The sequence below is a fragment of the Rhinatrema bivittatum genome, chromosome 1, assembly GCF_901001135.1.
Source record: "Rhinatrema bivittatum chromosome 1, aRhiBiv1.1, whole genome shotgun sequence".
Taxonomy (NCBI): domain Eukaryota; kingdom Metazoa; phylum Chordata; class Amphibia; order Gymnophiona; family Rhinatrematidae; genus Rhinatrema; species Rhinatrema bivittatum.
Genome location: NC_042615.1, coordinates 595,078,044 through 595,095,428, shown reverse-complemented (window position 1 = coordinate 595,095,428; position 17,385 = coordinate 595,078,044). Strand labels below are relative to the sequence as shown.

General features: G+C 41.3%; 1 protein-coding gene across 4 annotated transcripts in view; it reads left to right on the top strand.

Moving 5' to 3' along the window:
• The window catches only part of GRAMD2B (GRAM domain containing 2B), a 185,041-nt gene that overhangs the window by 131,066 nt on the left and 36,590 nt on the right, over positions 1-17,385 (top strand). For all 4 annotated transcript variants that reach the window (XM_029619444.1, XM_029619453.1, XM_029619473.1 and 1 more), the window contains 5 exons: positions 6,647-6,716; positions 7,047-7,150; positions 8,328-8,423; positions 9,831-9,902; positions 14,066-14,146. In XM_029619444.1, coding sequence (XP_029475304.1) covers positions 6,647-6,716; positions 7,047-7,150; positions 8,328-8,423; positions 9,831-9,902; positions 14,066-14,146 — 423 coding nt within the window. The remainder of the gene's footprint in view (positions 1-6,646; positions 6,717-7,046; positions 7,151-8,327; positions 8,424-9,830; positions 9,903-14,065; positions 14,147-17,385) is intronic.

Here is a 17,385-nt window from a genome sequence, read left to right as displayed (position 1 = left end):
TACCTAAACCAGGTAAAGATCCGCTACAGGCATCGTCCTACCGTCCAATTTCCCTTTTAAATGCGGACCTTAAGATATATGCCCGTATTTTGGCTATCCGAATGAATTCGGTCCTACCTGAAATAATATCTTCTCATCAGGCGGGCTTTGTGAGTGGTAGGAATGCAGGGGCCCATGTCATCAGGCTTATCTCTGCCATTGAATCCTCCCATTATGCTCATATTGAAGCGATGGCGGTGGGGTTTGATTCCGAGAAGGCCTTTGACCGGGTCTCCTGGGAATATATGTTCTCGGTATTACACAGATTTGGGCTTCCGGAACGCCTCATCGCGGCTATTTCTATCCTTTACACTGACCCGATATCACAGATCGTGGTAAATGACTCCTTATCCAAGGGGTTTAAGATTCATAGAGGGGTGCGACAGGGATGTCCTCTGTCGCCCATATTGTATATTTTATCTCTGGACCCCCTACTCCGTAAATTGGAGGAATCCCCAAACATACTGGTGCATAAACAGCACTCTTTCAAGGTGGCTGCATTCGCCGACGACATGCTGGTCTTTCTTTGTAATCCGATTGCGTCTCTACCACATGTGCTGTGCATCCAGTCCACTTTTGGACAGTTTGCTGGTCTAAAAGTGAATGTGGAAAAGTCGGAGGCCCTAGATGTGCTGGGTACGTTAAGAATAAACTGGCCTGGTGTGTTTCCGCTCCGTTGGGTGGAAACCTCTCTAAAGTATTTGGGGGTTCACATCCCGGCCCTCCCTAGCCACTTGTATGTTTTAAATGTCTCCCCATTGAAACAGAAATTGCTCAGGAACCTCTCCTCTTGGCAGGGCCTGCCATTATCATTGTCTGGAAAAATTTTATTATTGAAAATGATGGAAATTTCAAAATGGCTGTATCTGTTTCATATGTTGCCCATTTGGGTAAAGAAAAGGGACATTTCTGAGATAAACAAAGGTATTACATCCTATCTATGGAATGGCAAGAGAGCTCGTATCCCACTCCGGGTACTTATGGCCCCTAAACAGGAAGGTGGCCTTAACTGTCCAAATTTAGAAAATTACAATCATGCCAGCCTCCTTCGACATGTTAAAGATTGGGTTTGCGACCTCTCGTCCTATTCACCGGTGGACCTTTATAAGAACTGGTTCTCCCCACACGCTCCTGGAGCCGTCCTGCAGCTTCAAGATGACCAACTTCCCACCTATATTGTACGCAGTGAAGTGGTGCGACCCATTAGACTGGCCTGGAAACATTTACCGTATTTTTCGCTCCATAAGACGCACTTTTTTTCCCCCAAAGGTGGGGGGAAAATGTATGTGCGTCTTATGGAGCGAATATAAAAAAAAAAACCAAACAAAAATCTAACAACCCCCCCCCCCCCGACTCCCCCAAGACCTGCCGACTTAATTTCCTACAACCCCCCACCCTCCTGACCCCCCCCAAGACCTGACAAATTAATTTCCTGCAACCCCCCACCCTTCTGACCCCCCCAAGACCTGCCAAACGTCCCTGGTGGTCCAGCGGGGGTCCGGGAATGATCTCCTGGGTGTGGGCCGTCGGCTGCCAGTAAACAAAATGGCGCCGACGGCCCTATGCCCTCACTATGTCACTGAGACCGACCGCTGCTATTGGTCAGTCTCAGTGACATAGTGAGGGCATAGGGCCGTCGGCGCCATTTTGTTTACTGGCAGCCGACGGCTCACGCCCAGGAGATCGTTCCCGGACCGCTCCTGGACCCCCGCTGGACCACCAGGGACGTTTGGCAGGTCTTGGGGGGGTCAGGAGGGTGGAGGGTTGCAGGAAATTAATTCGGCAGGTCTTGGGGGGTCAGGAGGGTGGGGGTTGCAGGAAATTAATTCGGCAGGTCTTGGGGGGTCAGGGGGGTGGAGGTTGTTAATTTAAAGGGTTGGGTTGGGATGGGGGGGGGTTTGGGGGTTCCCAGAGAAAGAAAAGTTTTCTGATCTGGGGAGTGGACCGAAATGGCCCTCCCCAGACCCGAAAACAAAATGGGGAGAAAAAAAAAAGCTATGCACTCCCCTAATTTGCTCCATAAGACGCCCAGACGCAGAGCCGGTTTAGCACAATTTTTTTTTTTTAATTTTCCCCCTCCGAATCCTAGGTGCGTCTTATGGTCAGGTGCGTCTTATGGAGCGAAAAATACGGTATGTCACAAAATGACCATTTCTACGGGGCCTCATGCGTGTCTACCTATTCGAGGATGCTTGCTGTTTCCACCGGGTATGACTTTCTTACTCTTCTACCGTTGGTATCACCTTGGTCTGAAATTCATACACCAGCTTCTTGTTGACAATGTGGAACCTATGAGACTTCTCAGCTTCACTGACTTACAAACTCGATACCAGTTACCTACTGGGGATTTCTTTGGGTACTTACAAATTCGGCATTTCTTGCATCATCATCAACAAGGACTCAACCCCGAATTTTTCCGTCACCACGCAGCGGTGCGTTCCTTTTTATTGGGCGATGATGGCAAACGCAGTTCCTGTGCTCAATTCTATGCTGCTCTTGCAAACCTTGACCCGCGGACTGCTCTGGAATCAGTTGCGAACAGATGGAACCGGACGTTTCCGCTAGCCATTGACCGGCTAACCCTAAAAAACTGTTTCAAACGAATACCTGGCTCGGTTGAAAATGTCTTATTGCGGGATAAGGCTTATAAATTTTACCACCAGGCCTACTATTCCCAAAAGCAGGCCTTTTATATGGGCGTGACCAACAACAAGACCTGTGATAAATGTGGACATCAGAACCCAGACTTTTGTCATGGTTTTTGGGAGTGTCCCAAGATACAGCTCTTCTGGGGCCATTTACAACAGCTGCTTCAGGGACTATGGAGATGTGCCCTACCTCTGAATCCGAGTGTTTTGGTTGCTGGGCGAGATTCCTGAGCGGATCATGACTCCCACTGTCGAACAATTATTATATTTTGCCAAGGTCTGTCTAATAGCCAGGGAAGCCATTCTGGCCCAATGGACGGTTTCCACGCCATCGTACCATCTGCTCTGGCAGGGGAAATTTCACAAATTGCTCCACTGGGAACTGCTTACAGCGAAGCAAAAATCGGCCGTGCACTCTGCTAAGATATGGAGAATCTGGGAGCCATATGTGAATCGGCTCTCTCCTGCGGAGAAAAACTTGCTTACTTTATAATGCCTTTTATTTCCTTATTTGTTTTTTACTTTATATTCAGCTGTATACTTTGTGCCACTATGCTAAGCACCTTGTAGGTACCAGATGTTACTGACGCTCACTGGGGGGGTAGGGGAGGGGTTGTTTTTTGCTGGGGGGAAATAAAGTTACAAAATTTACAGTTAACAGTTGAGAAGATGGGTGAATATTGGAGCTCAACCGGTGTTTCACTCAGTTTGACACCAGCAGATGACAAATAGCAGTTCCTTCCCGGGTTGCGCTATGTTATTACCTACAGTGTATATTGCTCATAGCTGTGGTTTTTTTTTTTTTATTTACTGTGAGTATTGTTCATCATTACTGTTGGAAGTGAATTTGTTGTATACCAACTGTTTACTGAATAAAAATTATTATTCAAAAAAAAAAAAAATAATCCAGTCCAGTCAAGGATACTAAAATTACCTATACCTCTGAGATTTTCTCCTTTCCCAGCACAGCATTATTACAGGACATCATGGGATAGTCTCTCCCAAGAACTAGTGACATCCCTTCAGTTGATCATTGATGAGCTCTTATTTTTATACCCCCCCCCCCCGACATTTAAACCTATCTCCAACCCCTTACTCTTTGGAACAGTGTGATTGTCACCTCTACATCCTAGAGCCACCACCTACATGTGAGTGTCTTCCTCTGCTGGCACATCTCATTTACAATCCTTCCTTTTGTTAAAAAAGGGATTATAGAAATGGGCCTTACACTAGAATATTATAAATTGAACTATGGAAATTGCATAACAATGAATAAGATGCTTGTTCAAGTACCTAGTACATTGTCATAATCCCTTCTTGTTTAGGCCTTGTCATTTCTCCTTTCTTCTACTTCCAGTTCAAGTTGGAACTGGTGTTGGGATCCTGGCCCTATTAACCTTCATTCGCAGCTACTCAAGATCAGGGCTGGATTTAAATTGTGGGTGCCTGTAGGCAATGGGGGTAGAGAAGGGGGGTCTATTCCTCCCCCCCCCCCCAAAAAAAAAAAAAAAAAAGAAAATACAATAATCAGAGGGTAGGGAGAGGAGAGTTGATGCTCATCCCATCCCACCCTTTCAAAGTCATCAGAGGCATGAGGGACTCTGTATTGCCCCTACTCAAGTTCTCCCCATTCACCTCCGTGCTGCTTGTTAGGTAGAGTGGTGATACCCCGGTTCCACAGCAGCCACACTGATATAAAAAATGTAATTCAGCTTGGTGCTGCCGAGTCAACCATCGCATACTCGCAGGCTTTGCTGTGTCCCCCCAACCCCTCTTCCCTCACATACTTCCTGTTACTATAGAAACCCATGTGCAACAGGAGGTTTGGAGGCACCAAACTGAATTTTTTTTTTTTTTTTTTTTAAGCTGCTGAAAGGTTGGGATGCAGCCACTCTACATAACATGTGGCAACTTGGAGACAAGCTTGGAAAGAGGTGTGGCAGCAATGTTTGCTCTAGCACCTATCAAAACTTTTGGTGCTGGAGGTAGGTGCTTATGTTGCCTACATCTAGGCCTGTCCAGGAAATGTTTCCCCTGCTTATAACAGGACCTCCCACTGTTCTAGACTGGCCATTGCAGCAATGGTCCTGAGTCCAATAGCCATGCACCAGAGCTCCTTCTGGAATGCTGCATTTTGGGCTCTAAATTCAGACACCAGGTGTCACCTTTTACAATGACCATGATTTTCCCAGAACTGTGAACATTTTCTACAGCAGTGGTCCCCAAACCTGTCCTGGAGGGCCACCAGCCAGTCGGGTTTTTGGGATATCCTCAATGAATATGCATGAGAGAAAATTTGCATGCACTGCCTCTATAACATGCAAATTTTCTCTCATGCATATTCATTGTGGATATCCCAAAAACCCGACTGGCTGGTGGCCCTCCAGGACAGGTTTGGGGACCACTGTTCTACAGCATCCCCAGCCCCAACTGACCCAGGCTGGGGATGACCCAATCTGAGAATCAAACTGGTAACTTTCAGCACAGAAGGTACATAGTGTTTGCCACTGGGCCAGCTCCCACAGCCCAGTGCATCAGTGCAAGGGATAGATGCCCTTGGACATGCTCTAAGGCAGTGGTCCCCAACCCTGTCCTGGGGGCCCACTAGCCAGTTGGGACTTCAGGATACCCACAATGAATATGCATGAGAGAAAATGTGCATGTTATGGAGGCAGTGCATGCAAATTTTCTCTCATGCATATTCATTGTGGATATCCTGAAAACCCGACTGGCGGGGGGGGTCCCCAGGACAGGGTTGGGGACCACTGCTCTAAGGTGTTAGAGTACCATGCTTCAGTGGCCACAAGTTCTAATTTGCTGCTTTTTTTTTTTTTTTTTTTTAATGTGCACGGTGTGTTTGATATGCAGCAAAACACAGGAAAATGCATGAGTTTGAAACTTTGAGCAGTAACACCTTTGCCAAGGTTTCAGCTATAGCTTTGTTTCCAGTATGTGTGCACCTCATGTGCATTTACTGTTTGCATACAGTTCAGCCATGCATATGTTTAAATCAGGGTGGGAGAGGGAAATTAGATATTAGAAAGACTGAAAGGGCTCTAAAGGCTTGTTGTAAAATGGAGAGTGTACAAAGGAATATAAGGGAACATAAGTTACCATACTTGGTCAGACCAGAGGGTCCATCAAGCCCAGCATGCTGTTTCCAACAGTGGCCAATCCAGATAAGTACCTGGCAAGTACCCAAACATCAAGTAGATCCCAATTGAACTATTAAAATGGAAATTGCATAACAATGAATAAGATGCTTCTTCAAGTACCTAGTACGTTGTCATAATCCCTTCTTGTTTAGGCCTTGTCATTTCTCCTTTCTTCTGCATTTATAGCACTTAATGGACTTCTCCAGGATCTTATCCAAACCTTTTTTTAAACCCAGCTACACTAATTGCCCTAACTACATCCGTTGGCAACAAATTCCAAAGCTTATTTGTGTGTTGAGTGAGAGAATTTTCTCTAATTTGTTTTAAATGACCTACTTGCTAACTTTAGAGTGCCTCCTAGTCTACTATCCGAAAGAGTAAATAACCAATTCACATTTACCCATTCTAGATCTCTCATGGTTTTATAGATCTCTGTCATATGCCCTCTCAGCCATCTCTTCTCCAAGTTGAACAGCCCTAATCTCTTTAGCCTTTCTGCATAGGGGAGCCATTCCATCCCCTTTTTATCAAAAGGTTATTTACCGCATCTAATTTTTCCAAAGAGAGGTAATTTGCCTGGGAACTGAACCCTGGCTTTCCCTGGTTCAGGGCCAATTGCTCTGACCACTAGGCTAATACTCCACTTTCAATATGGTGCTAGATAAATATACAAAGACATGCACTGGGCTGGGGTGTTGGATGTGGGGTTACATTTTGGGCTTTGTAAAAATGCTGGGGAAGATAAGACATGCTCAACAAAGGGGGAAAGCATAAAACTTATTTCTATCCATTTTTCTTTCTTAGTTTTCTAAGGCAAATATTCATTATCACAAGCTGTTTAAGGAAGTCCCAGATGATGAACCTTTGAAACAAAGTAAGTATGGTAGTAAAGGGATGGTATCTTTCAAGTGTGTGGTAAAGATGTGGTAAATGTCTGAATAAAAGAATGTCTATAATTTGTAATATACTGCCCCAAATTAATGTAATTCAGAAAAGAGACACTACAGATAGTGTGGACAAGGCTTCGAAATGTGGTTAGTGTCAGAAGTTCCAAAGTGGAGTTCTTCTTTCATTAAAGGCACAAAAAAAAAAATTCTGAGTATTGATGGACAATCTATGTTGGGACAAAAAAAATGCATTTTTATTTTCTCTGCACCTTTTACTTTTTGGTTTTGCAGCAGTATTCTGTTGTCACTATCTCTAGGTTTTACCTGTGCTCTGCAGAAGGAAATGTTGTACCAAGGAAAGCTATACGTGTCAGAAAACTGGATTGCTTTTCATTCTAAGGTCTTTGGCAAGGATACAAAGGTAAGCAAATATTCCATTTAGGTTATTTATTTATTTATTTAACAGTTTTATATACCGACCTTCATAGTAAATAACCATATCGGATCGGTTTCCAATTAACAAGAATAAAAACTGGGGTAACTATTCAAGTAAACTAAAGATAAACAGTAGGTAGGAATGAGTCAAAGTTACAATCAAACAAAGGTTAGAGTCCGAGGTAGTAAGTGTGCACCATGAACTCAAGTTTAAAGGGTTTAGGGCTTAACTTTGGAAGTTAGGCTCCCAAATTGGCCCTTTTGAAAATTTAGTGGGAATGAGTTCCTAAATTTAGGCTCCTAATGTCAGTAGGGACTCATAAATTCAAGACCCTAGAAAGTGGGTGGCAGTGGCGGGTGGAGTTGGGTGCTGCATACAGATTTTCAGCACTTAGGACCCTACATTTAGGAAAGTGAAAAGCCTAATTTAGGAAGATTTTCGGCTGAAAACATAGGATCTTTAATTTCTTTGAAAACAGGCACCTGACTTAGCTGTCTTTAATTTAGGGACTCGGCTTTGTTTGAATATAGGCCTCTCTTATGATTGCAGCAGAGTTATGGGCTTGAAACTGCAAGTGAAGGTGGCATACAACTCACTCTTGGGTAGTTCACTCTGAAAACTTTAGGAGTATTTTTCTGTTTAACTTAGAGCCAAACTTACATTAGAAAGGCCATTGTAGTCAATCTAGCATGTAGACGGCTGGCTTCATTTGCTAGGTGGAAGCCAATTTATATTCTAGCTAAGGGCACACTCTTGCCTCCTGAGTCTGAAGTAGTCCCATGCAGGCCTTCGCTCCTATATAAACTCATCTTAATTACATTGCACACTCTGAAGGTCCACACTGAGGTGTTTCAGCTTGGCAGGCTTAGAAATGTTATCAATCTGCCACAAAAAAATTTTAAAAAATATTAAAGTTTTTTCCTAATCTGAAGCCAATGCATGCTGGGTTTTCAAGCATGAAAAAGTAAATAAGCATAAAATCTATCCTTCAGTATTCTAGTGCATATCAGTAACATACCAAATCATATACAATAAATGCTAAATTCCTCAGCATAATTCACAAAAAAAGAATGCCTCTGTAAGCATAAGCTGAAAGTGGGTTTAGGATGCTTTGCACTGTGCGCAGGTCAATGACTTAATGAATATCCTGATCACATTTCAGATTGCTATACCTGTCCTTTCTGTGACATTAATAAAGAAAACCAAAACTGCACTTCTTGTACCCAATGCCTTGGTAATAACAACAGACACTGAGAGGGTAAGTGCACCTCAATATTTTTTATCTTGTCCAACAGTGTAGAATAGTGCTTCCATGCCAGAGAAATCATTCTTTTCATGAGTCACTGACCAATGATACTGTTAAACTGCTCAAAAGAAAAAAAATGTTTGCATTGTATGAAGGCATTCTCATATTCAATAACTTGTATCAAAGTTCTGAGACTGGTGACAAACAAATCCCTTTTGGTTCAGGCCTATAGGGCATGATAGGCATTTGGGGTGTTTTCTCTTGAACAAAGCTGTTTGCTCATTTTTATTTTGTGAGTCTTTTGTGCAAATGTTTGCAGCCTTTAGATGCTCTTTAGCTGCAAGTACTAGCTCACTGCAAGTTCTCAGCTCACTGAAACTTCTAAGTCCTATCTTTTTTTTTTTTTTTTGGTAAAAAAAATACCTCCCCACCTCATCCCCATAACTTTTTGCATATTGAATCATTTTAAATGTAAAGTCCCTGGGGGTCCAGCGGGGATCCAGGAGCGATCTCACCGTCGGCTGCCAGTAATCAAAATGGCGCCAATAGCCTTTGCCCATACTATGTCACAGGGGCTACCGGTGCCATTGGTCAGCCCCTGTCACATGGTAGGAGACAAGATGGTGCCAATGGCCATGTCACAGGGGCTGACCAATGGCACCGGTAGCCCCTGTGACATAGAAGGTCAGAGGCTATCGGCGCCATTTTGAGTGAGGCAGGCCAGATGACACAGAGGGACAAATCGCTCTTGGGACCCCGCTGGACCACCAGGGATGTTGGTAAGTCTTGGGGAGGGTTCGGGATGGTGGGGGGGGTTGTATTTAATGTTTTATAGTAAATTTGAATGCTTGGGGTTGGGGGGGGGGGGTTTGAGCTTCATTTTCCTGTGTCGTTTTTTGGGCCGATTTTGTTTTTCCCGCTTAGTTTTTTATTCGTTTTTCCAAAAAACTAACCAAGGAAATACGAACTTTACCCGAAGCGACAGACTCAAAAAAAAACGGCCCAGTAGTAAAAAAAAAAAAAAAAAAAGAAGCTCATCTACAAACAAATACCAGCTCCTCTTCCTCTTCCCCTGCCACGCCTAACCACACACACACACAGCTTGTCTCTTACCTTTTTCCTACCACCGCCCTGTCCCAAGCATGGCCAAAAGTGCTAAAAGCTCTGTTCGCCACCACGCCCACTGGCAGTCCGTTTAATTCGTGCAATGCCCAGGCCCTTTTTCATCACTTAATACCAAGTTTTGTAATTAATCCTCACAGCCACCAACATTTAGTAAGGCCATTGTCCAAAAAAAAAAAAAAAAGGTAGCCTTCCCATGTGCTCTAAAGTTTGGGTTTTAGCCATGGTCCCTGCTGCAGTATTAGACGGAATAATATAGCTGCAATATTTTCCCAACCAATTTGCTTTGTCTTGCAGTACATGTTTGTTTCATTGCTCTCCAGAGATGCAACTTACAAACTAATTAAATCAGTTTGCGTACATCTAGAGGTAAGTTGTTGGGTTTTGTGTTTTGTTTTTTTGTGTAAGATTGCAGCATAGATAACTTTCTTGCAGGCAATATGTCAGTTCTTGAACTGCCTTTCCTTGCTGGGGTCCCCTCTATTAGGCCAAAGGTAGTATTTTCTGCACGGGACAAAAGATAAAGAACAAAATGGTCCATCCAGTCTGCCCAGCAAGTTTTTTAGGGTAGTAAACTCCTGCTCCATGCAGGTTACTCCCAAACCTATTTGGCAATATTAGGCTATTGGGGTAGCATATGGACTAGTAGACTGGAGTCACTAAAGCTTTGTTGTGGCATTTTTAAACTGGGAGAGTGGTTTTGGGAGGAGAGAGAGATTTTATGAAGAACTGATCAGATTGGCTTCCTCTGGGTAGGAGTGGGTATCAATTTTTGTCCCTGATGTACATATTTTTTAATAGAAATGTTATGTATTCAAATTTCGATTGTTAATTTGTTGGTATATGATTATGGCTGTTAAATTGCTTTGGGGTGGTTATATATAACGGTTAAAAAAATAAAATAAAATCTGAGAAAATAATCAAACATCTTCACAACCAAATGAAAACTTAGTTATCACTCACTAGATGTAACGAGTTTGCAGTATTTTTTAATGAAAAAATTGAAAAATTGTCATTTCCTTCAAATGCTCCTATCAACATTCCATCACAAACATTTGGAACAGCCACATGAAAGGAACTTGAACCAGTACAACAAATCATAACCAAAATGACCCCAGCTATGCATCCACTAAGCCCAATACCTATAAAATCCATAAAAAGATATTGTCCTAGTTAAAACAAAAAAACTAAATCTATCTTTCTTTGAAGCCAAATTTCCTCTAATATTAAAGTATGCCTTCATTAAAGCTATTCTCAAATCTAACAGTTCAAATTCTAACAATCTCAGTAACTATAGACCTATATCCACATCACCACTTCTATTAGTACCTACTTCATGTATGCCGATGACATACAACTAATGATCCCAGTAACAAATACATTAGATAACGCACTCAAACTCTCAGCCACCTACCTCAATGACATTAAAAAAAACCTCCTAAATCATATGAGTCTCTGCCTTAACATGGACAAGACCGAATGTATACTCCTTAAAAGAAAAAAATCAACAAACCACACTGACACTATGCAAATTGACAACACCTTCATTAAACTAAAAGAATATGTGAAAGATCTTAGAATATGGCTATATCCCGAACTAAACCTCAAAAAACACATAGCCATGAAAATCAAAGACTGTTTCCACAAATTCCTAATTCTGAAACCCCTCCTAAACCAAACCGAATTCAGAACCATACTATAAGCCCTAATCTTCACTAGCTTTACTGCAACTCATTGCTCTTAGGCCTCCCCAAATCAACCATAAATATTACAAAACGCCACAGCTAGACTACTTACAGGCTATAAAAAGACAGATCATTTCACCCCAGTTCTGATAGAACTTCATTGGTTACCTGTTGAGAAACGGATAGAATATAAAGTCCTATCCATCCTATACAAAGCAATTTACAACAATGAAGTTGAGTGGCTAAAAACAATTATACAAAAACATAATCTGCAACACAAGATCTACAAATAATTATCACATCCACCAAACTTACAACAGTAAGAGAGAGAGCGGTTTCACTAGCGGGACCACATCTTTGGAACACCCTTCCAGAAAAACTGACTATAAAACACAAAACTATTTTAAAAATACTACTCAAAACATGGCTCTTCCAACAGGCCTACAGAAATGGCATAGGATAAACAATACCAACAAACTCAGCACCCCACCCCACTCAATTATAAGATACATACAGTAAGCACTTTTGAGACCCTCATGACGCATAAGAATTAGGAAGTTTAGATACTCCACCTAAACATCCAACCACAAAAGCATTCTAACTAGCACTAATCCTTCATATCCCACCCACTATAACCTACACTATCGAACTAATTATGTCGCTATGATTGTCGAATAGAACCCTTGAAAAAAGACATTGCATAACCCATGTTATTCTATACAAATGACATAGCCCCTGTAATCCACCTTTATCAATAACATTGTTAGATGGCTCTTACATCTACTATTTTCACTGTAAATAATTATGTTGATGTTGACAATGTTCAAATCTTTAATGTTGTGGTTATTACTGTAAAACATTGTTATACCTGTAAACCATAGTGAAGGCTAGTACCAAACTATAGTATATAAAAGCTTATAAATAAATAAAATAAACTGATTAATGTTTACTCATTCCATTCCTCTTTAGCCTTTCTTCATAGGGAAATTGTTCTATCCCCTTTATCATTTTGGTCACCCTTCTCTGTACTTCTAATTATGTGCTATCTTTTTTGAGATGTGGTAACCGAAACTGTAGACACTATTCAAGATGAGGTTGCACCATGGAGCAATACAGAGGCATTATGATATTCTGTTTTATTCTCCATTTCTTACCTAATAATCCCTGCCATTATATGTGCTTTCTTGGCTCCTGCTGCACACTGAGCAGAAGATTTCAATTTATTTTCAAGATGACGCCTAGATCCTTTCCCTGAGTGGTGACGCATAATGTGGAACCTTGCATTGTGTAGCTATAATTTGAGTTACTCTTCCCTAAATGCATCACTTTGCATTTGTCCACATTATATTTCTTTTTTTTTTATTTAGATTTATGTTCTGCTTTTTGCACTTTTTTTTAGTGCTTCAAAGTGGGTTACATTTCAGGTACTGTAGGTATTTCCCTATCCCCAGAGGGCTTACAATCTAAGTTTGTACCTGAGGCAATGGAGGGTAAAGTGACTTGCCCAATGTCACAAGGAGCGACAGCGGGACTCGAACCCTGGTCTCCTGGTTCATAGCCTGCTGCTCTAACCACTAGGCTACTCCATATATATAATAATAATTAAAAAAAAAAAAAAAAGTTGATGGGATGCTTCAGGTTTGCTTTCCCCTCTTCAACTTTTAAAAATGAGAGAATAGCTAAAGACCCATGACTGAGGTCTGTAGCTACTCCCTGCCCACAACAGCCACTGCTACCTATGCACCTCCCTGCTTTTCACTGCAGAGAGGCAAGAAGACACATCTCTCTCCCAAGCTCTATATCACAGGACAACTTCTAGAAAACTCAAGGAGTCTCTCTAGTGTTCACAGCATAATCCATTCTGGCAGTCTTCCAAAGTGATTAAAACCCTCTGCAGTAATGAACAAATTAGCAATCAAGTTATACTCAACTCTCTGAATTCCTAAACTTCTACTTAGGTACGTTCACAGTTTGTTTTTCTATCCATCTGCTATGCCCATACTTGGTTCTTGGCTCTAGTTATCCACTCTAGTTATCCACTCATTGGTCACATCTAACTTAAACATAACCCTTGTATAACTGCTTTGCCAGAAGAGATTCATCATCTTCGGTTACAAAATTACAGCTGTGAGATTGCTTACTCATGCCAAAAATATGACCATATTATTTTGACTGTTTGCTACCTATAGCAATAAGATTGCAATTTAAGACACACTGTCTTGTTAAGTGTCTTCATGGAGGGAACGTGTAATATGTAGATCGATTGAGCTACTATAAACCTGATAGATTAAGGTCTTCACTTGAAAAGTCTGAAAGTCTTGTTGTCCAGAATCTACTTTGAATGCACTAGGCATTCTGCTGTCAGTTTCTTTGCCCCAAACTTTGGAACACGTTCCCATTAAATTACTGATGCTTCAGAATTAAAATGTGGCTATTCATTGAACCCTTCCTAAGACATCTAGTTCAAGCTCGATGGTCTACTGTGAGGAGTGTCTGGCAATTTTGGATAGTTTAAGAAGCATTACATTCTTAACTGGCTCAGGTGTGTTTAGTATGTGATCCAATTATATATACAATTTATATGTGAGTATTTATGAATGCTTGATTTTTTTTTTTTGTTCTCTTTTTTTTGTATTGCATGGCTTTTACATGTAATTCATAGAGATTTGAAAGATCAGCAGATAAAAATGAATAAAATGAAAACTCTTGTTCTTGCATATGGATCATACCATCTCCATATAATTCAAAATGCATCCTGTAAAGAGGGGGCAAGTTACTTAGGAATTTTAAACAGGTCACTACACAAATGTAATGTTGTATGCATTTATTTTTTTTGTTTGTGTTCAGAATGAAAGTGTTGGAAACAGTCCCAACCCTTCGTCTCCTGACAGCAGCTTCAGGGCGGAACGTCCCAACACCTTGCCTTTAGTGAGTAGCGTTTATACTGGTATGTGCAGTAGGGCAGATAGATGTGACTGAAATACATTTTGGTTTCTGCCTTCTATGATTTTTTTTTTCTTTAAATTCTAAACTATTCACTAGTAAACCATTGGGTATCTGCCATAAATCTAACAAAAGTCCTGCTGACCCAGATAAAGGGGTAACTATCTTCTCTAACCTGAGGGCATTTAGAAAAACAAAGAATGTGCTGATAACACTCGTTTGAAGTGTTATGGTAGTGCATCGCTCTACTGTACATTAATACATTTAGAGATACAGTATGACTTACTGTACAAAGATAAATGTCCTTTGCACAGAATAGCCGAGGGTGTCACTATGCTGAGCATGTTCCGTGTGCCCCAGCCAGCATGGAGTGTATTCTACAATACTATACTATAAAATCCCTTCATTTACATTCACTGCTTTTATGTCTCTTCTAACCTAGAGAAAACCAAACATTGCCCCCATCCCCCCCACCCCAATGCCGGGACCAGCTATTTCTGCATCAGGGGCAGATATTTAGAATTATGCTCTCCCCCATTCCCAACTTACTAGTGGCTGCTCGGGCACAGCACACTCTCTTCTTTGGCAAAGGCACAGCTATCCCTCTGACAGCGGCTCCAGCAAAACTCCCCCTCTTTCCGTCCCACTCCACTCCTTGCCTAATAACTTCCCCCTCTCTCCTTCTCATCCACCTGCCCAGCTACAGAAACCCCTTCTCTCTCTCTCTCTCTCTCTCTCTCTCCCAATGCTCCTTCTCAGCAGCAGCCCCATTTCTAGCGCTATCTAGCCCTGGCTTTGTCAATAGGCCCACATTGGGCCTGTTCCTATGGCAGGAAACATTTAAGGGACAGCCTTGTTGGCTGAAGATTTGCAGTCTTCCAGCTCTGCTGAATCTCATTTACCAGAGAACAGCCCTCTACTACCCTGTGACAGCCCCAAAAGTGCCTAGGGGTAGCAAAACTCTAAATCTTTCATTGGCGCCAACCTCTGACTGCCATGCTGTAGATCTTCTGTGCACTGGCCATAGCTGTGGAAACTTTTAAAATAAAATCAGCATAGGCCCTGAAGTAGCTCTAATACTTTGCCCACACATCTAGTTCATTGTGGATATCCTGAAAACTTGAACGGCTGGGGATTCCCCAGGACAAATTTGGGAACTACAGTCCATGTTGTGTTGTCATTCAATAAACGCTTAGAGCCAACAGCTGAGGAAAGAAACTTTTTTTTTTTTAATTTAATGCTACAAATAACGCTAAGTCATACTTTAGAGAGAGAGAGCACCACACAAGATACCAGTGGAAAACTCTCTCTCAAATTGTTTTGCTGATAAGGCATTATATAAGGTTTACATTTCTTCACATCTCCAATTCCTAAACCAATAACTGGGTTATACAATTGTGAAAATATTTCTGTGATTGACCTTTTATAAACAATCCAAATGGCTATATATAAATTCTCTTGTTTTGTATGCAAATGTTATGAATGGGCCTGCACTAAGCTAAAGTGTCAGAGCGATCTTGTGTTTCTAATCATAATTCGGTAATACTGTGGCCTGATGATTTTTCAGCTTGTACAGCACTTCTTTCTAACATCTCCCCTTCTGCAGCATCTGCCTATCTAGCAAAAGCAAAGCACACAACTGAAATATGAAGGCTATAGAATACTTATTAGTAACTATAAAGCTACTTATAAAAATAAAAAAAAATTAGAACAAGAATAACTTCTTATGTGACATCAAAAAAATGTTTCACTGCCTTTTCACCACTCTTTATCCCAGCTCATGCCCGCAGTTGGGTCCTGTGCACCCACATCAGGTGAACATGCTGCCTTGTGCCCCCCTCCCCCGCAAATTAGCTTTTGATGCGTATAGCCGCTCCCTAAGATTCTAATAATTAGACAGCCATGTTGCCTCTACCCATCTGAGAAAATCCTGTAATAATTGGACATCATACTTCTAAATACACACATACATACAAAAAAAGTTTATATCTATTTCTATCTATATATACTTTCAAATACACCAACACACATCCGATCTACAATATTCACTGGTGCTGAAAAAGTGAAAACATCAATTACTTGATTAAGAGTTTGTGACCATCATAATAGGCTTCATCGATATAGCTGGCGCTTTAGGACTCTGCCTTATATTTAATCGTAGATCAGTATTGCTCATGATTGTGTGCAAAAAAATTTTTTCAAAACTTTTTTTTTTTTAATATGCAACAATTAAAATGTTCATTCATGAACTATTTAGCTTTTTCTCAAAATGAACCAGTTCTTCCATTAGAACTTTTTTTAGACGGTCAAATATCTTCACATTATTGCTTCCAATATTTTCTTCTGAATCCGTTTAGTACTGGCTGCTCTCATCATTGCACTCTGGTCTCCTGACACGGTCCCATGTTTCGGACATGCTTGTCCTTTATCAAGGGTAATACTAATATGGCAGTATGGTATTCTCTTCCTTTATATCTATATATACACACAGTACAAATATTTCAGAAATATTGATGTCTGTCATCTGATAGTTTAGAAATACCTAACTATATCAAAGGAAATTCATGGTATATTTGGTTGAAAATATGTGAAATCACTGGTTGGGCTGAATTGGAATGTTTTTTTCTCTTTACTATTCACCATAGGGGAAAATCAAATCGTGTAACCACTTCAGTAACTGTGACGCAAAATCTCTCCATTACCAGGAACTTTGAAGTATCAAAAGCGCTGCAGAAAAATCACTCAGAACTTATACAGCAAATCTGCTATATCGAAACAGCAGTAACCCTGTTGAAAAAGGCAATACTGCAAAAATTTCCACCAGGCCCTTAGACACCAATATATCTCCTATTGGGAAAACAACAAACTGGACTGCTACAGATACCTTCACACCATCCGAATACTTCATCTCAGTCACTCACATAACACAGACCCTCACCATATACGAAACAAGGGATCACAAATTAGAAATGAAAACAAAACCTGAATTTTTTTGTTTTGCCATCCATTCCCAGCTTACTGTTCCTCCTTTCTTATTCCCTACAGACAGGAGGGGAAGAGGAACTGGATTAGTGAGCAAGAGGCTACTCTTTTGTGTCTTGCTATGCTGTACCTGCTCAAAGCTTACTCCCTTCCCTCCCTCCTGTTCCTTGTATGCTGCCTGGAAGGGTGGCGGCCTGGAGCAGGCAGTAGAGGCATGTTCTCTACTGCCTGGGATTCAGGGT